The sequence below is a fragment of the Hibiscus syriacus genome, unplaced genomic scaffold (genome assembly GCF_006381635.1).
Source record: "Hibiscus syriacus cultivar Baekdansim isolate YM2019G1 unplaced genomic scaffold, ASM638163v2 tig00110299_pilon, whole genome shotgun sequence".
NCBI classification, from domain to species: domain Eukaryota; kingdom Viridiplantae; phylum Streptophyta; class Magnoliopsida; order Malvales; family Malvaceae; genus Hibiscus; species Hibiscus syriacus.
Genome location: NW_024062668.1, coordinates 2806906 through 2833454, shown reverse-complemented (window position 1 = coordinate 2833454; position 26549 = coordinate 2806906). Strand labels below are relative to the sequence as shown.

Here is a 26549-nt window from a genome sequence, read left to right as displayed (position 1 = left end):
ATATTGATCAATACCCGAATTTTGATGATGAAACAGCCGTTGCCGAGGAAGATGTTGTTGATGATAATGAGGAGGAAGTTACGACTGTGAATGAACATGTTGAACATCCATTCTGTAATTCATATAACCCTGAATAAGAAAAAGAATAAGAAGAAATCCCCGAAGAAAAGTCACCGAAGAAAATGCCACGGGAGTATAACTGGAATATGCCAGAATTACTTCAGATACCGGAAGAAGAGTTGGTAAAAATAGCAGTTGATTGTTACACAAAAATTATTCGTATCAAGAAAGATGATTGTTTTGATACAAAGGAAGACTTGAAGATAACTTTGTATACGAAATGTGTGGAAGATGGCTATCAACTAAAAGTTAACAAATCAAGCAAAGATCGTTTCGAAACAAGGTGTATGATTGACAAAAACTGTACGTGGTGTATGATTGCAAAGAGGATAAAAGATTGCCAAATGTTTCAAGTTAGGAATTTTATTGATAAACATACATGTTCAAGAACCCAAGTTTTTCCTCACCATAGACAGGCAAACAAAAAGGTGTTGGGTGGTTTTCTGGTTGAGTTAATGTTTTTAAATGGCAGGGTATATCGGGGACATAAAATTATGACTGACATGAATACTCGGTTCAAGATTAGTATCTCATATTCTCAAGCTTGGAGAGCCAAATGTTATGCCTTGGAATTGTTGAGGGGGTCGCCAGAAGCATCGTTTGCCCAACTGCCGGCTTATTGTCACAATTTAAAGCTGAAAACTCCTGGGTCGGTAACTCATATCAAAACAGATAGAGATGGACGCTTTGAGTTGCTGTTTATAGCCATTGGTGCTGCGATTAGTAAATCAATATAATTTTGTTGACTCGTTTTTGTTAGTTACATGTATTTCACATTTAAATGATTATATTTCTTGTGTATATGATTTTGTAGATTCGTTCGTTTATTACTTGCATGCGCCCAGTTATTATAGTTGACGGAGCACATTTAAAAGGTCGATACCTTGGAGTAAACTTATTAGCAGTAGCCATGGATGCTAACAATGGGATACTGCCAATAGCTTACGGGGTTGGCAAATCTGAAACCTCTGATTCATGGACATGGTTTATGGGGCATCTTAGGGATTGCATAGGTCCTATTAGCAATCTGACAATCATATCCGATAGGGCAAACTCAATTGACAACGATGTTAGAAGGTGTTTCCCAGATGCTTTCCATGGACTTTGTGGTGTTCATTTATATAGAAATCTAAAATCAAGGTCTGATGGTATAAAAAATCACAAATGGACATACTGGAAGGCTGTAAAAGCTTATCGGGAAGTGGATTTTAATAAGCATATAAATTGTTTAAGACGTGTTTTGCCTCAGTGTGCTCAAACACTAGAAGATGTCGGGTTTGAAAGATGGTCAAGAGTACATCAACTTGGAGTAAGATATGGTTTCATGACGTCTAATAGTGCAGAATCAATCAACGCTCTAAGTCGTCATTCCCGGAAATTACCCATTACTATGTTAATGGAGTTTTTTCGAGCCTCTATTCAACAGTGGTACTACAAGAAAAGAAATCATGCATGTATTATTTCTTTAAATTCGTAACTTATCATATATTTTACTAAGTATTATTTATTTAAATTTACAGGAACATTGGAACATCGTGTTACACCATGGACTGAAAAAAAGATAACGAAACGTGTTGTGAAGTCAACGTCATGGAGAGTTGAACCATGTTCAAACACTTTGTTTGAAGTACTGGATAATAACTTAAATGGGCTTGTCAATCTAAATGCAAAGACGTGTAGTTGTATGAAATGGCAAACATCTGGTTATCCGTGTGGGCATGTTATAAAAGTTTCTCTTCATCTAAACCAAGATGATTCAAGCGCATACGCTATGGATTGCTACACTACAGAAGTATATCGACAGACTTATGCCGAGATTATCTACCCTATTCCACATCCTTCTGAGTGGGACATACCAGATGACTTACAAACAGTTTTGCCACTAGCCATGGACAGAAGGCTACCTGGCCGACCAAAAAGTCACGATCGTATACCATCTAAGGGTGAAGAGAAGAAGAGATCGACATGTAGTCGGTGCAAGGAAAGTGGTCATACAAGGTTGACATGCGGATCACCAGTGCCATCACAATCATCTTTTCCTTTACCAAAATATGGATCCTTATCAAAATCAAAATCTCATATGGTGTCAAGAAAAAGACAATCAAAATCGCAATCAAAATCAAAATCCCAATCACAACCGGCTTTACCTTTTGGGACTATTAACTTAGGTGATTTTTAAATGCAAACGTTGTATTATGTGTAAACTTTTAACATTTTCAGTTAGGCATGCATTAGTAACTTGAGTTTGAACATTGCTATGATCTGTTCAGTTGTTATCACTTATTACACATTCATTTGAATATCGCAACGCGAATTTGACTATTATGTGTATTTTATGTGTAAACTTTTAACATTTTCAGTTAGGAATGTATTAGTAACTTGAGTTTGAACATTGCTATGATATGTTCAGTTGTTATCACTTATTACACATTCATTTGAATATCGCAACGCGAATTTGACTATCACAACGCGAATTTGATTATCGCAACTCAAAAATCGCAACGCGAATTTGACTATCGCAACACGAATATGACTATCGCAACGCAAAAATCGCAACGCGAATTTGTCTATCGCAACGCGAATTTGACTATCGCAACGGCTATTTGACTATCACAATGATAAAATCGCAACGCGAATTTTACTATCGCAACGCGAATTTGAGTATCGCAACGCGAATTTGATTATCGTAACGGGTATTTGACTATCTCAACGAGAAAATCGCAAAGCGTATTAGACTATCGCAACGTGAATTGACTTTCACGTTGTGATTTTGTCTTTCGCATTGCGATTTTGAGTTTAGTGTTGCGAAAGTGTACCTCCAACATGTCTTTTGCCTTCAATATGATGCAGATTGAAATCAACAAATCAACTTTTACATTTCAATCAATTAAACAAGCACAAATAATAATTATTTACACATCAATATTAAACAAATCAACTTTTACAAATCAGCTTTTATAAATCAATTAAACAAGCAAAAAATTATAATAATTCTTATTTTCCTCATCAATTAAACAAATCAAACTTTTAAGAAACAATTAAACAATCAAAAAAAGTGTACCCCAGACAGTTGTTTATGCACCCATACATCAATTTCACGCAGCTCACTTCAGGATTAACCTGCAGAAACCAAACATTTGCTCAAATAACACTTTCTACATATCTAAAACCAACAAACAAGAAATTATTATTGAATTCTAGGTACTTAACAACACTTGCATTTGACTTACAAATTGTTTATGGACACTTTCATAACGCGGATGCAGGTAGGCAGCGTCTCGAATATATCGCTCTAGCCATAAAATACCGAAACCACAAGCCTACTGCACCTCTATCTCTATCGGTGGGAGGTAGAAACTGTGTACTTCTTGTCGTCAAACGCTCCAAGCACATGCATACGAGAGGACCACAATCCCCTATGGCTTCCGGTATTTGTTGTGGCGCGATGTCTCTGATAACTGTAACATTGAACTTCTTTGGCTTCTTGTTTCCAGAATAAGTCCAATAATTAATCGCATCCAAGAATTTAGCCAAATGAGAGCTCCATCCCTTAATAATATCTCTCAAATCAGACAATGATATGTAATTTATCATGCTGTCATATACTATTGTCTTCAAGGATGGGAGCTGAAGCTCGACGAGAAGCCAATGAGTACGTTCCAAAACAGGGATAAACACCTGCAATCATAAGTAATAATTCAAATTGCGCACTTATTTATGAACACCTTTAAAATATTTAAAAAAATAAATACTAACCTTATCGACCTCCCACCATGCAGGATAAAGTTTAGCTTGTCCATTAGCCAACACATATGATTCCTGTCGTTGATTCTTCAAGTGAACTACGTGAAAAGACGTCGGCATAATTGTATATCACATATTTTTTTTTCTTCAAAACCCTTACTATTAGAAGATGTGACACCCATGCATCAATATGATGTTTTACAAAAAAAGACATATATTAGTGAATTACATAAATTTTAAAAAAAATTAATCAAAATGAAATATAAGAAGAAATATAAGACTTACCCCCCATCGAAATAGCCATTGTCTTCAACCCCTAATAACACACCCCACCAAGACCGTTCAATCAACAAATGCATATTATCGTTGAGTTTGTATATGTCAGCGTAACACCCTTGGCTCCGCTCATGTAGATAAAAATCAACTGTGGTCTTAGCCCAAAGGGTATTATCCAGAATTGTTTCCGGTAGTTGTTTCCTCTCCATTTCATCTACCGGAATGGTACTGGCCGGCAACTTATACGAAAGCCAACAGTCATCCATCATGTCCGATATGTGAGGGGGTTTCTCAATAATTCGATATATTATGTCGTGTGAATCGGGCTCTAGAATGTTGGGAGGGACCTCTTCAACGATGACAGTGGCCTCTTGAACGGTGGGAGGGGACTCTTGAGGGATGATAGGGGCCTCTTGAACGATAGGGGAGGCCTCTTGAACGATAGGGGAGGCCTCTTGAACGATGACAGGTGAGTCGGGCTTTTTCTTACGGATTCTTCACACTATTGGGGTGAACGGAGACTTAATGGCATGTGCACGCCGTCTGATGCGTGAACTCCATCTTGCAAGAAAAACCTGACGTAGAGCATCCACCTTAGTGGGCCGCTAAAAATAAATTAATACATAAATCAGTAAATAAACATACATGATATTAAACAGTGAAAACAAAGACAAATATATTTCAAACTTGCACGGTATTCACCCAAGTCATTATTCTATCATTGTTCACAAAATGCATCAGATAACATTCCTGAAGTAATCACTTATATAAACATTTAAAAGGACAACATATAGGTTTAGTGAAGGTTCAATGACAACATAAAGAGTAGTAGTTTATTCTTGAAACTTAAATTTTCAACACTGTGAAGTTATTATTTGTCTTTGTCTTTTAGTTGAAGTAATGCAATTCATTCAAGTTTCAATTTGCAGAAGAAGAATAGAATCTGAAACTTAAAATCGCAACACGAATGACTATCGCAACCCGAAAATGACTATCGCAACGCGAAAATGACTATCGCAATGAGAGAATCGCAATGCGATTTTCATTTCGCATTGCGATTCTCTCGTTGCGATAGTCAAATTCGCGTTGCGATAGTCATTTTCGCATTGCGATAGTCATTTTCGCGTTGCGAAAGTAAACTATTATTTTTCTGCAAATTGAAACTTGAATGGATTGCATTACTTCAACCAAAAGACAACCAAAAATAAATACTAACTTCACAGGGTTAAAGAATAAACAGTTTAGCAGTATTGGCAGCAACCGAATGAATTTACTAAGCAATCTAAGTGAAATGGTTAATCTAAGTGAAATTACGAGTAAATTTATCATCAAGTTAAATATGAAAAATATTAAACTTACCTCGTTGCGTAGAGTGTGAACCTCATTCTGCAACGATGCTACCATCTCACATAGAGCGGCTACCTCACCACGTAAAGTAGACACCTCAACACGCCATGCACCATTGTCATCGCGTAAAGTACCGACCTCCTCACGCAAGGCATTGACCTCATCATGTAACTCCCCTAACTCATCCCTTGGAGGTGGAGGTGGAGAACAGGGAGATAAACGTCGTGGCATCTTTGTCAGTCGCCTATCATGAGGTGATGGTGGAGAAGAGGCTCGATGATGTGACAGAATAGGTGATGGCTCTCGTTGTGGAGGTATATAGTCGGGTCGATCAGGTGATGGCTCTGGGTGAGGTGATGGCTCTCGAAGTGGAGGCTGCTCATCATCCGTGCCATCAAAAAAATGCTTACTAGCTTGCCACTAATCAGTGGCAAGCTCAGCTTCCGTGGGTGTCAGCCTCTGTAATGGAGTGTTGGACTCCTAACAATATAAAAGCTCAAACAAAGTTAAACGTGTACTAGTAATAACTTGTTTATAAACATATGGTAGTATTTGTGTTAACTTACATTATTTATTGTCGTATACGGTAGTAAATCTTCTCATTGCTGCAAGGTCCGTTTCCTCTTCCAGGAAATAGCCCTAGGAATATCATTAGAAGTTTTTAATGCATATGTCTGTATGGCGGGAAAGGCCTCAAATATCCAAATCTACAAATAATATAATAACAAACATTAGTAATTGTTAAATAATAATTAATTATAATTTTAGAAACATTATATAAAAATTCTTACCTTAAAGGCCCAAATAAAGCCTGACAAAGTGCATTTGGAACCATCGCCACGCAAACTTTTTTCTATCATCAAAGGAAGACGACAACTTATTCTATGTAGCTTTCCATAGACACGAACCCCACGGAAATAGTGTCCATGCATTTAGGTCCTCTACCAATTTAATTAGATCATTAGGAATAGGTTGTCTGACCTCTCTGCCTAAAAAGCCGGCATGTAAAAGTATTAGAAGGCATACTCGGACAACATCGACGTCATCCATCCGAGTAAAACCATATTTCTTATTCAATAATCTCGTCAAGTCTTCCACGTGTAAATTCGACTTCTCCATTGACAGCTCAGGAAAAACCCGGGATAACCATGATAGGCGGGTAATATGTCTAGTGTACCGACTTACATCATCGTGTCCGAAGCGTAGACCGGTGATTAAGCAAAACTCCTCCCGCCCAAAACACGTATACGCCGGTGAAAAATCAAACCATATCTCTTCATCACGACGTTGTATAATCTCTGGTAGATCGCTAGTCATGGTTTGAAGAAACAGATGGGTCAACATAGCATCTCCACCCAGATGCTGTACTTTCAGCCATGGCCCGAAGCAAGTATCCTCAAATATTTTTCTTTGTGCAGGTGAAAGCTTCGACACAATTATTTTGGCCAGGCTTAATTTATTTCTTAAGGTCAATTGAGACGAATAAAAGTTCTACAAAAACAATAAACATACCAAGTTAGATATACCAAAAACTACACTGTGAAGATATACCAAGAACAATAAACATAAAAAGTAGTAGTTTATTCTTCAAACTTAAATTTGCAACATTGTGAATTTAGTATTTGTCTTTGTTTTTTTGTTGAAGTAATGCAATTCATTCAAGTTTCAATTTGCAGAAGAAGAATAGTTTCTGAAACTTAAAATCGCAACACGAAAAAGAAAATTGCAACACGAAAATGACTATCGCAACGCGAATTTGACTATCGCAATGCAAGAATCGCAACGCGAAATGAAAATTGCAACGCGAAACTAAAATCGCATTGCGATTCCGTCGTTGCGATTTTCATTTCGCGTTGCGATTCTCGGTTTCAAATACTAAAATTGAAACTTGAATGAATTGCATTACTTCAACCAAAAGATAAAACAAAAACAAATACTAAATTCACAGAGTTTAAAGATTAAACAATTTAGCAGTATTGGCAGCAATCGAATGAATTTAATAAGCAATCTAAATGAAATGATTAATCTATTATTGAAATTACCAGTAAACTTATCATCAATTTCAATATGAAAAACCTAATAATAATGTAAAAATTTTAAAATAAAAATAATTTAAAAAACTAACCCTCGGTGGTTGATTTGGTTGATTTTCCATTTCTGACCGTGAATGATTGTGAGGGTGGCTCTGAGAGATGGAGATAGACGGATTTCGCCGGAGAAGGAGACTGATTTCGTCGGAGATGGGGACGGATGTCGCATTAGAGAGTGAGAGATGGAGATGAGATTGAGTTGTGATTTAGGGTTTTAGGTTATGAGTTACGATTACGGGATATACTGTGGACGATTCAGTGTTCCGATATATTAATATTCGTGTTTGGAATTTGAAAAAAATACGCGTTGCGATAATAATGACGCTTTGAAAATCGCATTGCGATAGTCAGTATCGCGTTGCGACAGTCAGAATCGCGTTGCGACAGTCAGAATCGCGTTGCGACAGTCAGAATCGCGTTGCGATAGTCAGAATCTCGTTGCGATAGTCAGAATCGCGTTGCGATAGTCAGAATCGCGTTGCGATAGTCATACTCGCATTGCGATTTACATATTCGCATTGCGATAGTCGAAAAATCGCAATACGAATTTGGAAAATCGCAATGCGATAGTCAGAATCGCGTTACGAATCTGGAAACTGATTTGCGATACCGGAGATCGCGTTACGAATTATAGATCGCATTACGATTTAGTTGGTCATTTTAACAAATCTAATTTTTTTTATTAAAATTATATATTATAAGGTATTTTTGGACAGTGAGGTTATTTTATCTTTATTATAATAAACAGCTTAATACTTTCCTCCAAAGAGGATTCTCTCTCTCTCTCTGGCTGGAATCAGAAGAATAATTCTTCGGCATCTCAAAACTTTTTTTCTTCTTTTTTCTTACTATTTGTTGTCGTATAAAACTAAAAATTCATTTGTTAGCTTAGCTTACTGTAAATTTGTAGCAAAGTCATAGATTAGTTCAGAAGCAAAATAGAAAAACAAAATTCAAAATCAAAATCATGACTTCAATCGTCAAGATCGACGGTGAACACCTTGTTCACGCTCTTCCCAATCTATCGATTCAAGATCAGGTACTTTTTCTTCTTCCTCATCCTTTTTTATAGGTTTGGAATCAGATCTATTTTGGATTTTACGTTCTACGATAGGTTAAGATTTTTCCCCAACCTAATTTTGTTGTTTGGTTGCTGAGAAAACTGAAAGAAAAATAGAAGTTTTCATTTGATTGCTTATGTAACTTTTTTACGATAGGTAATTTTATTTTTGCGATGGTTATTTAACTGTGTAGTAATTTGATCCTTTTGTTGTTGTTCCATTTGATTGCTTATGGAACTTTTTAAAAATATGTATATGTAATTTTACCATGATATTTTTGGTAATTTAATACAAGTTTTCTTGTGAGACCTCGATTTTTATTGGATCTATTGCTTTAATTATCAAAGGAGTTGTTGCCGAGGATAGCTGCGAAATTCACAGTGGATTATTTAGATAGCTTCAGGAAACTGCACTCGTTAAAGGTTGCGGCATGCTCACTGGTTTCTCCATCCTATCTCTTTCCAATATTCATAATTACTGCTTTTTTGTTTTTTTCTTGATTTATTTCTGTTTCCATGCTTCTTTTATACCTTGGAGCCTTCACTATTTGGTTAGAAAATTCGAGTTGTTGTCATTCATTTACTTATCAAAGCCGATCCTTGGTAATCATTCTACTTATTCAATGTGGATGAGATCTGGGTTTTCTTTCTCTGATTGCAAACATGCTATCATAATTTTTCTTTTCATTTGTGGAGCTCTGTTCTCAATTTCTCAAGAGTATTGATGTTTGAAATTATGGGTTATTATGGTTTGTAGATTAACCAATTGGGTGCAGGATCAAGTTGGCAATTTATTTCTTTTCTTGTCTTTATGCGTTGCAGTGTGCTTCACATTCGGCATGCTTAACATATTCTATATTACAGTGGATCGGGATGGGATTTTAGCTCTTATTTGTATTTGCATGTGTTCTTGCAGCGTGATGTGCATCCTACAATGGGCAACATACAATCAGATGCCTACATGCCCTCAGTGTAAACATCCATTTGAGTTCCTCAATGTTCATCTTTTGCTCGATGGCAGGTAATTTCAAATCCTCTATCTTCCCCCCTTTTTCACAAGCGATATGCTCTCTACTTGGAGGTAGTAGAAAGGAAGTTCGGTTCATTTATGGTTGTCATCCCATATACCAGTAGTTGACTTTTCAGCTTTCACTCTATCAGGATCCATGACTACATGTTTGAGGAAAGTGTCTGCCTGCTTCTTAGAGCCACATGGTTTAAACAATTGATCGGAGTATCGCATGGAGGATCGGGAAGAGATGTATGATAATCTGGAAGTTTATTATGATTATTATCCATACGAAGATGAGGATGATGAAGAGGATGAAGTTTATTACACCTATTCTCCAAGTCTTTGTATCGGCAATAGGAGATGGGGTGATAGTGGATATGTAAGGTCAGGGCGCCAAGAAGCCAGGCCTGTTCAACGATCCAACTTCCAGGACACAGGTGCCGGGTCCTCACGTGAGCCTAAAAAGAAAGAAGCCGTGAAAAGCACAATGGGGAGACGGGCAAAGAGGAAACTCAAGCGTGAGGCCGCCAATAAGGCTGCTGCAGAAAAACATCAAGAGCATTTGATGAGTAGGACGCCTAAGTGACTTTCTTCTGACATAAAAGTGTTTTAATAAAGCCTTAACACCAAAGAAGGTACATGATAAACCAGAAGCCCTGTATATGGGTGTCTTATTGTACAATATCCCTTTTCTTTCTCTGCAACAAAATAACGACATTGTTGGGTCCGAATCTGTTGATTTATGTAAGTCATCTCTGAGAGGTGACATTGGGTAAAGGTAAATCGGAGATTCATTCTCGGCATTGTAATTTCTTCCCTTATTTCTGATCATTGTCTTGTATCCTTGGTGACTTCTAGGGGAGGATTTGTTTGTAGATTTGATAACTTAGTTACTGACAAATTACATTCTAAGTCTTGTATAGCATTTCAGCCAAAAAGTTTACGTTCATATATAAAATAAATTACTTTTATTTCTGTTCTGTTGACTTTGAAGTATGTTGAGCATTTCATTTGCATTGCGTGAAAAAACTTAAAATGAGAACTGAGACATGAAATTCACTACATGATTTGTAATGATCTAAAGTACTCACTATTTTTATGAAATGGTAGATTGTACATTTCTTCGGCAAAATTCCGGTGAGAAAAAATGACTTATATGGGGTATAGGGGAAATTATTATTTCAACTAGGGAATGAACAGTCTTTGAGAAAAAGACAGTTGAATCACTTGACATCTTGAAGAAGACGTAACGATTTCTGAATTGGTATTCTATTAACAACGTTTTCTGAATTGGTATTTTATAAGAACTTAACAGCACCAAGTAATTTGGCGTCTTTCCTTATGCACTGTTTATTCTATTCTAATTAAAAATATAATTTATCTAATATTCCATTCAATTTTTTTTAAAAATTATTATCTCATCAAATTTTTCATATTTTTATTAAACGGGTTATGCTGTAGTTTTAAATGAGTTATACTGAAACTTTCTAAGTTAAATTAAAACAAAAATAAAGTAACAAAGGAACTAAAAGAAGAAAAAAAGTACAAGTCATTCATTGATGAAACATTAACTTTTATGATGAGATAAACTAGATATGAAAACTAGCCTCAAAGTTGAATGAGGATAATTTATAGGTAAGGTGTATTGGAAATTTCAACATGTTTTACACATGTACTCAATAAGGACGAGGGGAAGGAGGACCCCATTTCATAACATCGGGAGATGTTTGATAATTAAGCGGTGCAGGTACTGCGACACCATAAGCAGGCATAGACACGCCGGTAAAAGAGCAAGATTCGATTCCACCACCTCCACCTCCGCTATTTCCACCGCCATTGTTAGCATGAAAACCACTAGGCGTGGTTTCTTGACGATGAACTTGGTTATCAGCAACTTCACATGGCAGACGGTGGAAAGAAGGGTTTACGAAAGTAGCCGCCACCAGAGTCGCCTCCGTCGCCACCATTACTTTCCCACCCACTATCCCTCCAAACACTTGCCCTTGCGCCCCGGCAAGCGTTACCCCAACAGAACAAGACAAAGATGGTTGGGGTGTTCTGCCAGAAGAGAGACTAGGGATAGAGGCAATGAACGAACCGGATAAAGAGAGTAGCTCATAGGATCCAGAGAGAAAGATCGACGGCGGGTGAGGAACAGGATTCTGGAGCGTAACGTTTGATACTGAGCCGGTGGCACTGATTATCGTAACACCAACATGGTGTCTTCGAGCAAAGTTGGTAATGGTATCGATAATGTCACAGCCAGCGGATATCTTTAGAATCACCGTCTTCATAACCGAGTCACTGTCTCTGGTTATCACCATCGGTGGCCTGGGCTTGTTCTTCGATCCCGGAGGTCTTCCTCTGAGCTTCCTAGCGGGGGTTCCCCAAGACGGAGGAAGTAATAGGTGTTGTTGACGATATTGATTATATATGAGAGTATTAGACTTGGAAGAGCCACCGCCACCTCCACTTTCGGAGGCGGAGAGTGTTGGGATACTCAGAAGGGTGTGCTCCGACGAGTCATTCTTGGCGGTGGGAGCTTGAGAAAGAGAGACAACACCGCTATTATCCGCCATTTGAATTGGGTAACGCCTTACCAAAGTTTTCATATTTATAGACAATGAAGGTAAAAATTACAGTGGGACCCATCTGAATATGGGCAAACACCATAGTATTGGTGGGTCCACATGTGTGTGGGGCCTTGGCTTTGACTGACTTTGGGATTTTGTGGGTCCACAATTTCGAAGAATGTTTGAAAATTCTGTTTTAATTAATGATTAAGAAACCGAACCAGGAAGTGAATCGGTTTATATCGGCTCAACCTTGAAACGAATTGATTGATTCGGTTTGTTTAGTTAAAATAGAATTATATTAATCATTACATATAATAGTTATTTGATGAAACTATGAATTTGTTTTCATTAGTATAGTGCTGTTTATTATTCATTAAAATATAGCCTAAAGAGGTTAACATTTTAAGGGTTATTATCTGACATGTATGTAGATGTGTGTAAGATTATTTATTTTGTACGATCGCTATATTTTAATCTTAAGCATTAGACCTTAAATCATAAATTTTAAACTTTAAACTCTAAAATATACTTTTATAAATTTAATCTTGTTCAATTTAATATGTAATATTTTTTTGATAATCCATTAGTTTTTTCGACTCGTACCAAACCGATGAAACCTCTATTTTTACACTAAGCCGATTTAACGACTCGATCCGGTCGGCTTTTTTCTTTGATATTAACGTATTCTCTATAATTGGTATAATATGTATAAATACATATTTGGTTGTCCATTATTTCCTTATTTGAAACTTTTGATGTGGCCCTCCTCTCCTCTCCTCTCCTCTCATTAAAAACATTTATACTCCATGCTGTTTTTTGTTTTTGACAAGTTTAATCTTAAATGAGGTTACCTTTTATTTGTTACTAAATCATATTTTTATATCAGGATTCAGATCCAACCTACCTCGTCCGTTACCATTCCAACGGACTATTAAGTGGATATTTTACTATTTTCTTCCATAAAAATTCATTGTTAAGTGAATATATGTATGAATTTCATATTTTTTTCATTAAGTTAAAATATTTTCTAAATATTCTCAATTATTTGATAATAAATGTTTAATTACTTACTATATGCTGTAGTTTACTTATCCCTCTAAAAAAAATAACTATTCTTTTAACCACCTAGATGACAAAGAAATCCAACCTACCCATGTTGAATTATTAAGTAGATATTTTAATAGTCTTCCATAAAAATTCACTGTTAAGTGAATGTTTGTATGACTTAATACCGATATTTTACCTGTTCATAAATCATATTTTTATATCAGGATTGAGACAATAAAAAACCCCAATCATTATTAAGTAACAAATTCTTCATAGATTTATTCGTTACATTGAAAGTAGAGTGTGAAACCCTAAGGGGGGAAGACAATAGCATGTGTTCCACCACCATTCATACCAAGCCAACAAATTCTTAATATCACTATGAATACGATGAACCTAAATATCTCCCATCCATAAACACATAGTATATATATGTATGTATGTATTTATCAAACATGCATAGATTGCACATTCTGCCACTCAAAAGCACCACCAACAATCCAAACCCCAATCCAAATGTCCAACGACTGTATACAGAAAATACACAAGGCACAACCCACAGACACCTCTGAGGTTCATCCTCTAACCGGGTCGTGCAGACATCACATGCTTAGTCTCAACTTCTGGTTGCCGACTTTTAACAGCGGTAGAGGCAGAGAGCATTGGATAGTTAATAGGATAGTAAACCAAGTTTTTTTCCCTCCAACTAACGCAAGATATAGCCCCAAAACTGATAGATGATCTTATTAATACGATTTATCTCCGTCCCAAGTAACCATTTAAGGCATTTACTCCTCACAAGTTTTGCATCAAAGATATGGTTTCCTTAAGCTTCCCTGAAATCTGCAAAACAATCAACTTTAAGAACCACTTCTATTGAGATAAACAGGAAAACATGTATGCATCTCTATAGCACCCTATTTCTTTCCATGGTATCAATGTGTGCATCAAATCTGTCAAGAAGGAAATTCTATATAGAATGGATTGTAACCAAGTGGATGCAGACAGATATTTCTCTGTGCATTACTGTTAGGAACGGCTTAAGATCATTATTGTCACTAAGTGCTCAATGTATACACAAACATGAGATCGAGAGAGAGATACCATCTACGAAAAATACTTGACTACATATGAACAGAAACAAAAAGGAGAGGAGAATAATTGGTAAATGATCAAAGAAAGTAGCAGAGTGCGTAATCACTTGTTTAGCAGCAAGTGGCCACTCGAAGCCAAGGCCAGCCATGCTCCAACAAAAACTCAATACCGAAAATGCTTCAAAGATGTTTAGCAATAAATAAAATAATTTATAAAATCAGGAGGCAGAAAATGTGTAAAAAAGTGTAGTTACCCGATTGATCTCACACAAAATAACGACCATTCCAGACCGATTGTCCTTGATACTGTTCGGGCTATACGGTAAACTGCTGGTTTCCATTCATGAGTTGCTGTGGCTGTAACTTCGGTTCATGTCGATTTTTCAGATGCTCAAGCATATGGTAATCCTGCCAGCCTTTCTGCATTTCCATTTGAAACTGCACTACTGGACCCTGTTTCCCAGGGTAAGGAAAACTTACAGTTCCATTCTGCACATCAGCATGATTGAGGGAATTATCAAGCCCAGAGTTTTTCAATGATGAAGCTAACTGATATCCATCCAACCAACTATAATCATCCATCAAGGGGTTCTCCAATTGTGAAGTAGAAACAGATTCACTCAGTGGCTTTGAAGGAACATGGCTAAAACCAGGTGGAGGTCCAAGATGCCTAACTGGGCGGCTAACCGGGTTCTTCCATGTTCCAACTTGCAAAGCAGAGGAAGTTTTAGCATCTAAAGGATCAGCAGTAACTCCAGATGACACAACAGCATCAATTCTGGATGTCAGCACAGTATCTGCCACTTTCGTTTGACTGTAGTACATACTGCCAGCACCGGCACCGATGTGTAGTTTTTGGATACCGACTGAATATGCAGCAGGATGTGAAAGGATTGGATTATCTTGCATACCATGTTCTGTTAAATGACCATTCTCCATTGTCAAACCTTTGAAGCTATTAACCAGAGAAGTAGCTTCTCACACTGACAACCTAGATGGTTGCATCTGAACAGCCTGGGGAAGCTGCGGGGCAATACTACCAACAGATACAGTCAGCAGAGAACTAGCCTCAAATGTATTATGCTGATGAAGATTAGCAAGAGAAGCAGACATGGAACTGCCATAAAATTTGACATCGTCAGCAGAGCCACTTTGAACAAGCTTCAAAGAGTCAGAGAGTGGCTGGTTTGGACCAATCACTTCATTTCTCTTTGCGCTCACAGCTGGCTGGAAAACAATCAATTCATCATCATCATCGTCCTCTTCAATCATTCTAGGTTGTGGGATTGGCTGCATATTTCCAACATTAATCGTCTTTTCAGAAGGGGTTTCATGCCCCACAACATTTGTTGACAGAGACGTAGAAGAGCTGACTGTTACATTTTTGGAAGCCTCAGCACCAATAAGAAATTTCTTGGCTTTTGAATCAAAACAAACATTTTTCTGATCAACTCTTATGACATTAGCTAGAGCCTTCCCAGCTGCTAATACTCTCTTGACACGGGCTTTCTTTTCCTTGTCCCCATCACTTAAAAAGGAAAGTTTTTTTGAGAAGTCCAAAATAGAGTGTGCTGGAACAAGTGGCAACAACCCTCGCAACTCAAAGTCTTCCCACGATGCAAGACAGTTTTCAGTTTCGCCTTCTTCATACCTGCTCATATTTGAAAAGCAGGTCTCATCTTCACCATCATCAATGCCCGTTGGGGTAATTGACAATATCTTATTCAGAAATGATATGCATTGCTCCCAGAAAAGTGATATAGTAATCGACTGTTTCTCATCCTCATCACTGCCAACAACTGCAACATCTAGGCAGCAAGCAAGCCATTCTACAAAAACAAGAATAGCAGGTAAGGTGTAGCTTGAAGAAACATCCTGGAACTGTGAACATCTCTCTACTACATGTCGCATCAACTCAAAAAATGCAGTAAATGCATTTTGAAGTAGGGCAGCGCGTTGCACAATTTCAGCATATGTTTGACCATCACTCTCCCTTTTCAGATTGTGAACTGTAAATATGAGAATGGAAACAAGCCTAACAAGGAAAAGTGCATTTTGAGCAGCACCTGCGCCAAACTTAAGTTCCTCTTCTGGCCCAGATGAGAGAAGTTCACATAAATCACAACTAACTAGAGAGAGAACATCAGCAAAAGTCTCCAGGCTGCACAAAGTAAGCTTCAATAAAAACAGAAACCAACAAAACTTGATCATCAACAAAAGAGAACAAACTTCTGAGAAAGTATACCTTGTGCGTGTAAAAAGAATGCCATTTAGACGGACAAATCGAGTGCAAAAGGACTAGAAGTATCCTGGACACCAGATACTTTCTCCCTAGCAGTGTTCATTTCCATGTTGGTATCTCTGGGTGAAAGTTTTGCTTCCATTTCCCCTCTACCTTTTCTTGATAACTGTACAGTGGGCTCCTTGACCAGGGGAGCTTTCAAATCCCCAGGAAGTTGTGAGTAATTATGACGGTTCTGCAAAGAAAAGTGTACATATTTAACAAATTCTCTATAGTTATATACATAAACACTAGCATATAAATTATAAATCCACTAACAACGCTGCTTTCAAGAAGGTAACATTCAATATAAAATTACTAATCACACTCTTGACAAAAATTGCAGAGCTCTAATGAGATCAAGAGTAGTAAATTTCAATGTTGTATTACCGTGTCAGAAACTGGATATGCTCAATAAATCTTGTAAGGTAACTGTTTGACATTATTTCACATTGTAGGTTTAGCTAATCAATACACAGCATGAATGAGCACCTTAGCAGAAGATCATCTGAGAACTATAAAATAATGCTTAAGATGGTAATACAAACACCTAAGTGTTCAACTAATCCAGCAACTTAATGTCATAGCCAGATGCAAAAACATACATTAACCAATCACAATACAGATCCATACAACCATGGAATGTAAGGCCACGATCAAGTTATCCCTTGCAAAATATAAACTAAAATCTGCTCGCATACCTTCTCAAAGGCCACAATCAAGTTATCCCTTGAAGTAGTAAAGGGATTATCCAGTGCCAAACTCCGGAAGTATCGATAAACAGCCACTAGCTCATCTCCAGAATATGAAGCCAATATAGCTAGCTGAATAAAGAGATCATAGTCCATATTAGAAACCAGAATATAGTTTAAAAGAAAAAAATTAAGGCACTTGCAAAAAGATTACTGGAGCATAAAAGTCAAGGATAACCAATTAACAGCGAAGGAAAATAAAGAAAAACCCGATGTCGTGGATTCCCACTGGACGGCCAAATTGATGCAGCTTGCAAGTAGTAACTCGAAGCCGCTGCATACTCGCATGATTTAGAGTCTCCATCTCCATATAATCCTTTGTAACGAGCTAGGTCTCCCAAGTATATCAAACAACGGTGACAAGACACCAAACCTTTTATTATGTCAGTGGATTTCTTCCCATCTTTGTCCATAACAATTTGGCTTTCTGAATCATCAGAGAAGTATCCAAATGGAAGTCCATATTGTGCACTGATTTTCAAAATTAGATCATGATAAAATTCTGTCGCCTCTGAAAGGGAAGTCTTAAATTGTAGTCTTATCTTTGCAAGTCGGTCAGGTCGTGGAGGAACTTTCACACCCTGAGATGCGTCGGATCCTCCAGAAGCTAGTACAGCACTATAATGTGCCCGTAGTTCCTCAATCCGCTTGTAATGTAACAGCCACAAAGCATATTCAATATTATGCTGCTCAGAAAAAGCATGGTCCTCAAGAATTATAGCCTCATAGTTCTCACACATCTGCTACCAGGCGTTAGGATCTGAAGGCACTCGTGCCCGAGCTGATCTCCTACGATTATTTTCCAACTCTATATTCTGCAGAGAGTACCAAATAACATCATGACAAGAATCTAAAATGGAACCTCATTTCTAAATAATAAAACATATACCTTCTCATAAAGACGCTGTGTGCGCTCTCTTGATGAAGGAGCAGACATTTTATCCATCTCAACTATCATCATCCATGTGAGGTACTTCGTGAAAATGCATTAAATCTGCACAATGCACACATCACCAGGAATACAAACTAAAACATATGTTATTGGACACAAAATTCAATTAATTACAATAAATTATAACTTATAATGATAGGTGGCAGGGAAAGAAACTAATCTTCCAAAATTACGATAAGTTACTATATTCATCAAACTGCAACACCAATAAGATGAAAATTAAAGAAGATTATCATATCAACCATAGGTTTAAATTTCTAAGAGCCAGGATATAAATAAGAAGAGGATCAGAGTGCATCTCAAATAAAAAGGCATCCAGACAAATATTGACAAAATCATCAAAGAATTTAGAGTAAACTCTTGCAAAACATAACAGTCCTCTAAAAAGTACAATTAAATCTCTTAAACTAGAATGTCTTCCTTGAATAAACTTCAAAGTGCTTCATTCAATCCAAAAACACACAAAAATTTAATTTCCTTCCAAAACCATGCTTTGCTGATCCTCTCATGAAGTCATGATCAATTAAAGATTGTTATTTAATTATTGCAAAATCTAAGGTAGTACCGGAGCTTCTTCCGAATGGAAATAACATCCTAGAATTAATATTAGCCCAAGCCTAATATACTAAAAACACAATAGCAAAACCAGACATTGTTTCTGTACTTCAAAATAATTAGCAGCCCCAAACATTTTACAGATCATTAAAGGATCAACAATATTCAAACACTAACTAAATACACATGAAATAATTAAAAATCCTCAGAAGCATAGTATTTCTAATAGTTAAGCTCCCCTTGGACCGAGAAAACAAGGGAAAATCATCCCCTCTCTCATTATCTCAAATCAATTTCGGAGGTATATTTACATTTTTTTGGTCTTCTTTCCATTCTATCTGGGGAAAATCCCAAACAAAATTACATTAATTACACAAAAATAGATTACTTAACCAAAAAAGGGAAAAATAAACAGAACTGATCACCAAACAAGATGACTACTAAAATTGCGTCGATCAATTCCCCAAAGACACCAGAAAAATGGAATGGAAAAATAATATAAAAATCAAAATAAAATGAAAAGGAAAAAAGGGGGAACTCACCTGAGGTTGATCGGATCTGAAGAGAAACCCCAAACTAAATCATCACTAAAAGAATTAAAGAGAAATAAAAGAGTTGATGATTAGGGTTTGGTAGTAGATGAAGAAGAGAGATTGTATTGATTTTGGTCTAACTTGGGTTGAGGCTTGAATTTCAACATTTTCAATTTCAATTATATATATATATATATATTTAATTTGTTTCTTGATCAACCGTTAACTGCTCAGAGAATTGATCTGCGAACGTTGCCGTTTCAATTATCGTTGTGTGTGTGTGTTTTTTTTGGGATTTAAATTTAAATCCCAAAAGAAAAAGGGAAACAAATACCTCTAAAGTTTGATAATATATATAATTTTCCCCCTATTGTTTTTTTTAACATTTGATTACTACGTTTCATTTTAGGTCAAAAAATATCTTCGTTAGATGAAAATCGTTAGTCAATTAACGGTCAACGCCTGAAACTGACTTAGTAAGAATATGTAGAGGGAGATGTTGATGTGGCATGTCCATATCATAGTAGATGATGACGTGACAGATCCACGTAGACTAAATGCTGACGTTACATGTCCACGTGTGATTCTATGTCAACAATTTTTTTTAAAAAAAATTAATAGTAAATAATTATTTTTTATTAAATTAATAACAACGAATAAGATGTTGTCATGTGGCACATAAATTTTTTATTAAATTAAAAAAAAGGAAGGATTAAACCTCCACAAAATTTTGCAACATATGGGATTTAAACCTAGGTCCAAGGGATAAAAATCTTAATGTCTAACCACCTAGCCAAATCAATTGCCTGTTAATGTTAGGCTAATAACATTATTTAAAGTATATTGTAGTCAATAAAGCCACCACTAATACAAGTATTTTTTTAAATTATAGTTAAATTTAAATTGTTAGAATTATTTGAGTTAATTTAAATTCATATTTAAAATTTTAATTAATTTTAAATTTATAAACTTTAAAAAAGACCAATGGCAAATGTGGAATCTTGGTAAAGAATGCAAGCCGGCTGAATGCTTATACCTCTTCAAGGAGTAAAGACAAGCAGCACTTCAAATTGGATAAGAACGGGCCCGATTTCTTTATAACTAATTAATATAAATTTATTCATTTGTTTATTTTTATTCAAAATCTTTAATATATTTATATTTTACCATAAATCTTGTCAAATGAGCATATTAGAACTTTAGAGCCAGATTTCCAAGGAAACAGTAGTTAAAAGTACCCAATAGGAACCTCTCATACTCTAACAAAGATCATAATTCATAAGTTCAAAGGAACAAACCTTGAGAGTTACTACCATCATATATGCTAATCAGATGTTCTAGACAGATTAAACAAAGCCTACAAATAACACTGAAGACACAACAGATTAAAGTACTGGAAAGCCAAACCTAGTTGAAATCAGGTATTACTATTCTTTGGTGGTCTTGTTGATGAGAGACTTGTGAATGTGAGGGATCACACCACCTCCAGCAATGGTGCCCTTGATAAGGGTGTCAAGCTCTTCGTCTCCCCTAATAGCCAGCTGCAGATGCCTTGGGGTGATTCTTTTCACTTTCAGATCCTTGCTCGCGTTTCTGGCCAACTCGAGAACCTCAACGGTCAGGTTTTCAAGGATTGAGGCCAAGTAAACAGCAGCTGTTGCCCCAACTCTCCCATTTGCAGAAGCCCTAGACTTAAGATGACGGTGGATACGACCCACTGGGAACTAATAATAAGAAACACTGAAGCATACTGAGGAACCATATGACAAATACCAGGTGGAAAGAAAACCCTCATTTTTATATGGTCTTACTAGGCAAACAACAAAGACTACAATTATAAACAGATTGAACCTAGGACATAGAATCCTGATAAATTTGTTTAACTCATAATAAAGAAACAATTTGAACTGGTTAAAGATTAAAAACTACACCATAGGTATAGATACTTCGCTGACTAAGTTGCATCAATTTTTTATGGATGAACGTGCTTTCATAACCCAAAAGAAGCAAGAATCTGAAGAATAAAGAAGAACAACAAGACTGAGTTCCAATTTGCATGCATATAATGATGATTATTATCTTGTTGTTCTAAATTGCTATCAAGAATCATAGTAAGAGCTTCATCTTCTTCTTGGAAGCAAAAATCATAACCCAGTATCAGCTACTCTTATCAACAAAATATCGGTAATACAAATACATAAAGACAATAGTAAAAACAATGTTACCAAAATATAACAAAAATGAGCATATAGAAATTCACAGTGGTACAAAAAAGGAGAACAGTCTACCCTCTCGATGTCAAGTCTGCTAGCCCACTGTCTGGTAACATTTGAAAACTTAAAAATTAAAGAGTGAGCTAAAAAACCCAGTTTGCTCCTTGCAATGTATAAAAACATTCAGATAAATACTTCGATAAAAAATATTTATAAAACATGTTTTTAAAACATGAACATTACCCCATCCGAATACCAGAATGTGTAGGTTCCCTAAACCATACACCTACCTAAACACCCGGTAAGGACCTTATACTTATAGCATAAGGACCTGCGGTAAGGACTTACCATGTTCACAAAGTAGAGGGTCATGCAGTAAAGTTTTACAAGTCATAGACCAAGCCTGAGATTCTTCCTCCAATCATACCCCCAATGATAGTAAATATACATGTATTTGAGTGAAAAAATGATAGTTTAATTCATTAAAACATGAAAAGATACAATATTCTAAAATCAGATACAAAACTACGATAACCAGAGATATGTTAGAAGTATACGGTAAATCAAATATCATGAAAATAAAATATTTGATATCATCATAATTTCAATACAATTCAGATAGGTAATTCAACACACTTGTATTGGTTTGAGAACCCTGATAGGGTAGCCTACTGTTGGGCCTACCTATCATGGTTAGCATAGTGCTAGATCCTATGAATAGGAAGAACTATATCAAAATCCTAATATAATAAATAATAAACTACACTTAAAAAAATAACGAAAACCTACTAGTAGCTCTCGAAGAATGTGGACTGTACGAATATTCTGGACGGGAAACACTTGAGCTAGTCGACTCTCACTAGGGTAAACTCAGGTACGATCACAAAAATATATTCACAAATCAATTCTATATTCAATACCCAATTAATCATGCATAAATGTTAAAAATACTAAGATTTTCAGGTTAATGGGCTTATTTCATAGTATTCGAGTCAAAATTTGGTAAAATTGTTTGAAAAAAAAACTCATGATGTCGAAAAATATCAAGAGGTATGGTTTCAGAGAAAAGTTAATTTCGGTCAATGGTTAATGGAGGCAGTAAACGGTAAACGGTGACAATCAATGGTGACTTGGTTTGGCTCGAATCGACTCGGCTCGATTAGATCAGTTTGGTCTGGTTTAATTATGCCTGTCTGGTCGGGTCAATTTGGGCCGAAGGGAATAAGACCGAGCGAGTTTTTAGCTCGAAGGAAATGGGCTGAACGATCAGTTAGGTAAAGTTAGATGGGTCACAGGATCGGGTTGACCTATTTCTACAAGGTCTAGTAAGCGGTGGACAAGTCCCACGTGCAGCGATGCTGCGTAGGGGCACGTGCGATGGATTTTGAGGTCAAAAAAGTTAAAAAAATATACAATTCATTTTAAGGTGTTTTGAGACATTTTCCTAGTCCGGTTTACAACGGTGAACAACGGAGAGCTCAAATCGACTCGTCAGAAACTTGTTATTCCTCACCCCCTCCATATGCCAACAACAATAGCTACAAAGCGGACACCTATAGACTAGGGGTGACATAAGGATTACAATGGTATGGGCAATGCACTAAACAGAGTTACGATTGGTGACAAAACATCGTTCAAAGCTTCTTGGATAAAAAGTTTCTAAAAGAGGAAACTTTAAGAGAGAGAGATTTGGACTTCCCAAAAATGGAAAGTTTTAGGTTAGGGGTTTAAAGCCAATCGTATTAAAAAATGGGAACATTTCTCTTTAGGTCATTCAATTTGTAATGCTTTCTAAATCTGATCCAAGTTTAATTAAAAGTTCACTTTGGTCTTCAAATTTAAATAAAAGTTCAACTTAATCCCCAAAATTAGTTTAAGAAAAAATTAGCCCCTAAATTAGGGTGTGACAACTCTAGCCCCTTAAAAGAAATTTCTTCATTAAAATTTACTTGGTCTGAATAGATGCCAAAACTGAGTTTTCCATTGACTCTAATGTCTCCCAGTAGCTTATGCGGGACTGTTGTTACTCCACAGAACCTTGATCATCAGAATCTGCTTATTTTGAAGAACTCTCTTATTCCGATAAAACCTGAACAAGTTTCTCCTTATAAGACAAATCAAGCCTCAAATCCACATCCTCAATATAAATGATGTGACTCAGATCCAGATGGTGTTGCCTCAGCATAGATACATGAAAAATGTCATGAATATGACTAAGATGAGGAGGTAACTCAAGTTGATACACAATATGTCTGACTCTCTTCAAAATATGATACGACCCAATAAATCTCAGACTCAATTTACCCTTGCGTATAAATCTCTACACCTTATTTCACGGAGATACCTTCAAAAAAACATGATCCATAACTTCAGAATCAATATCCTTCATTCTCTAATCATCATATGATTTTTGTTTATCAAATGCATCTCTTAGGCGATCACGAATCAGTCTGATAGTATCCTCAGTCCTTCGGACTAACTCTAATTCCAAAGTCTTCTTATCATGCAACTTATTCAAACAGATAGGAGACGACATTTCCCTCTATACAATGCCTCATACGGTGCCATGCAGATGCTAGCATGATAGTTGTTATTGTAAGAGAACTTGGCTAAGTGCATGAAATCTTCCCAACTACCACAAAATTCAATCACACAACCCCTTAACATGTCCTCCAGAATTGGAATTACTCGTTCTGACTAACCATCAATCTACAGATGTAAAATCATACTAAAGTTCAGACGGGTACCTAGATCCTTATGAGATTCTTCCAAAGTCTAGAAGTGAATCTCGAATTTCAGTTAGAAATGATAGACAATGAAACACCATTAAGTCTAACGATCTCAAAGATATACAACCTAGCCAGCTTGTCTAGAGAATAATTAACTCTCACTGGAATAAAGTGAGTTGACTTGGTGAGTCTGTCAACAATCACTCAGATAAAATCCTTTTTAGAAGGAGTCAAAGGTAAATCAGTAACTAAATCCATCATATTGCACTCCCACTTCCACTTAGGAATCTTAATAGACTGTAACAAACCAGACGGATTTTGATGTTCTACCTTGACTTGCTGACAAGTCAGACATCTCGCCACATAATAAAAATATCATTCTTCATACCAACCCAATATTAATGCTCTTTTAAGATTCTTGTGAAATGATTGGAAAATATAGGAAAAATCATATTTTTCTTATTGATAGATGCTTTGACCTTTGTGGATTATAAATAAGGCCTCCCTTCACACTTTTCTCACTCTTCCTCAACCTTTCTTCATTTCCATTTTATTTTCTTCTTTCCTCTACCAACCATAGAGGTTTGAATCCACCGAGGAGTGTAGCAGCAGCTGGTGCATCAACGTTATCATAGTAGCGGTGACCATTTGGGGGTTCAATCTTTCTATAGTGCTTTTACTTGAAAAAGATAAGAACTTTGTTACGTTTGAATGATTTATTTTTATGGTGTTGTTTGGATTCAAACATAAAGTGTTTGATGAAATGTTTGTTTTATGATCTTTTCTTGAAATGATACTTTTATGTGTTGGAACTTCATTTGATATTTTTAGAAATAAAAATATCTTTATCTATGTCAATCTTGGTTATTTTTAGAGATAAAAATCATTGAGGTTGCATGTTACTTATGTACAACATCGGTATTTGCGAAAGTGAGTTTAAGTATATGAAGATATATGCTATCGATTATTGTTGCTTTGTTAACTACTTGATTGATGGAGTTGGTGAAAATTAATTCTCATTGGTTAAGTGTTTAATCTTTAAAAGGGGATTAATGTGATAATCATCACATGATGCATAAAAATATTACCACAACATAATCATACTGTCAATTTCCAAATGACAACAACATTCATTGGTCGAGTGGTCTATTTGCTCTCCTAATTACTACTGCATTCCTTGCCTTTAATATTATGAATTTTTTCTTTTGCTATAAATCTATCAGTATTTCATTCCAAACTTATCTTTTGCAAAGAATCAACAATTCTAAGTTGTAATTCCTTGCTCTTTGTGGGTTCAACATCCGAAACTCTTTTAGTTTTCACTTTATTACTTGATATAAGACACATGCACTTACGCTGAATGTTGTAACAATTTTATAGAATTAACCATTGAGGATGCATGGCGTAAGGACTACTATGGGCCTCTTAAAGAATAGTCTACTTTAATTCATATTCTATAGGAATGCAATAGCGACCATGAAAGTATAAAATATCATCCCGATCAAAAGTATAACTTGAGCTCGATACCTACTCAACCTGCTCAATAATGGAAACCAATGAGCTATCTAGAAGCTGTTTGACATTGATCTCCTCAGCTAAGGTCGATTTTACCTGTAACTATACCAAAAAACTACCATAATCATAAAAATTAAGCCTAACAAACAATGCTCTCAGATAAGATACTGCCTTACGGCTTAAGGCATTGGCCACAACATTGGCTTAGCCCGGATGATACGTTATCTCAAAATCATAACCCTTCAGAATCTCTAACCAATAACGTTGTCTCAGATTCAACTATTTCAAAGTAAGCATATACTTAGACTATTATGGTCGATATAAATATAACACTTCTCTCCATAGAGATAATGTCTCCAAATCTTTACAGTAAAGACCACTGTAACTAACTCCATATCGTGGGTGGGATAATTATGCTCATGTGACTTTAACTAGAAGGATGCATAAGCTACAACCTTTTTATCCTGCATCAGAATACATCCTTGTTTAAAATGTGAAGCATCTCTGTATACAGAAAAATCCTTCCTAGACTCAGGCGCAATCAATATTGGGGATTCTGTTAGAAAAGTCTTCAGTTTCTTAAAACTAGATTACTGATCCTTAGACCAGAAAACGGAGTATCCTTCCTCAAGAGCTTTGTCAAAGGAGTTATA

General features: G+C 36.2%; 2 protein-coding genes, 2 long non-coding RNA genes and 2 pseudogenes across 4 annotated transcripts; 2 read left to right on the top strand and 4 right to left on the bottom strand.

The window, feature by feature from the left end:
- Positions 1 to 8334: 8334 nt before the first annotated feature.
- Positions 8335 to 19167, top strand: LOC120116553. Its single transcript, XR_005515567.1, has 3 exons — positions 8335 to 8616; positions 11111 to 11120; positions 19157 to 19167. It is a non-coding gene; the product is annotated as an uncharacterized LOC120116553 (long non-coding RNA).
- On the top strand, positions 9286 to 10627 carry LOC120116551 (annotated as a pseudogene).
- LOC120116550 (AT-hook motif nuclear-localized protein 17-like) lies at positions 11326 to 12228 on the bottom strand. The gene has a single exon (XM_039137014.1). The coding sequence runs from the start codon at positions 12226 to 12228 to the stop codon at positions 11326 to 11328; it is 903 nt and encodes a 300-aa protein (XP_038992945.1).
- Positions 13974 to 14573, bottom strand: LOC120116552. Its single transcript, XR_005515566.1, has 2 exons — positions 14474 to 14573; positions 13974 to 14115 (listed from the first exon to the last, which is right to left on the bottom strand). It is a non-coding gene; the product is annotated as an uncharacterized LOC120116552 (long non-coding RNA).
- Positions 14625 to 19601, bottom strand: LOC120116549 (annotated as a pseudogene).
- A 1265-nt stretch (positions 19602 to 20866) lies between these two features.
- LOC120116627 (histone H2A variant 1-like) lies at positions 20867 to 23837 on the bottom strand. The gene is made up of 2 exons (XM_039137052.1): positions 23742 to 23837; positions 20867 to 21163 (listed from the first exon to the last, which is right to left on the bottom strand). Exons 1-2 carry the CDS (start codon positions 23835 to 23837, stop codon positions 20867 to 20869), a joined length of 393 nt encoding a protein of 130 aa, XP_038992983.1.
- Between the last annotated feature and the right edge of the window lie 2712 nt (positions 23838 to 26549).

Coding starts and splice junctions, on each gene's coding strand:
- LOC120116550 (XM_039137014.1), bottom strand. CDS start 12,228: ATGGCGGATAATAGCGGTGTTGTCTCTCTTTCTCAAGCTCCCACCGCC.
- LOC120116627 (XM_039137052.1), bottom strand. CDS start 23,837: ATGCTGAGGCAACACCATCTGGATCTGAGTCACATCATTTATATTGAG. Junction 21,164..23,741: donor ATAAGGAGAAACTTGTTCAG/GTTTTATCGGAA, acceptor TCTTATTATTAG/TTCCCAGTGGGTCGTATCCA.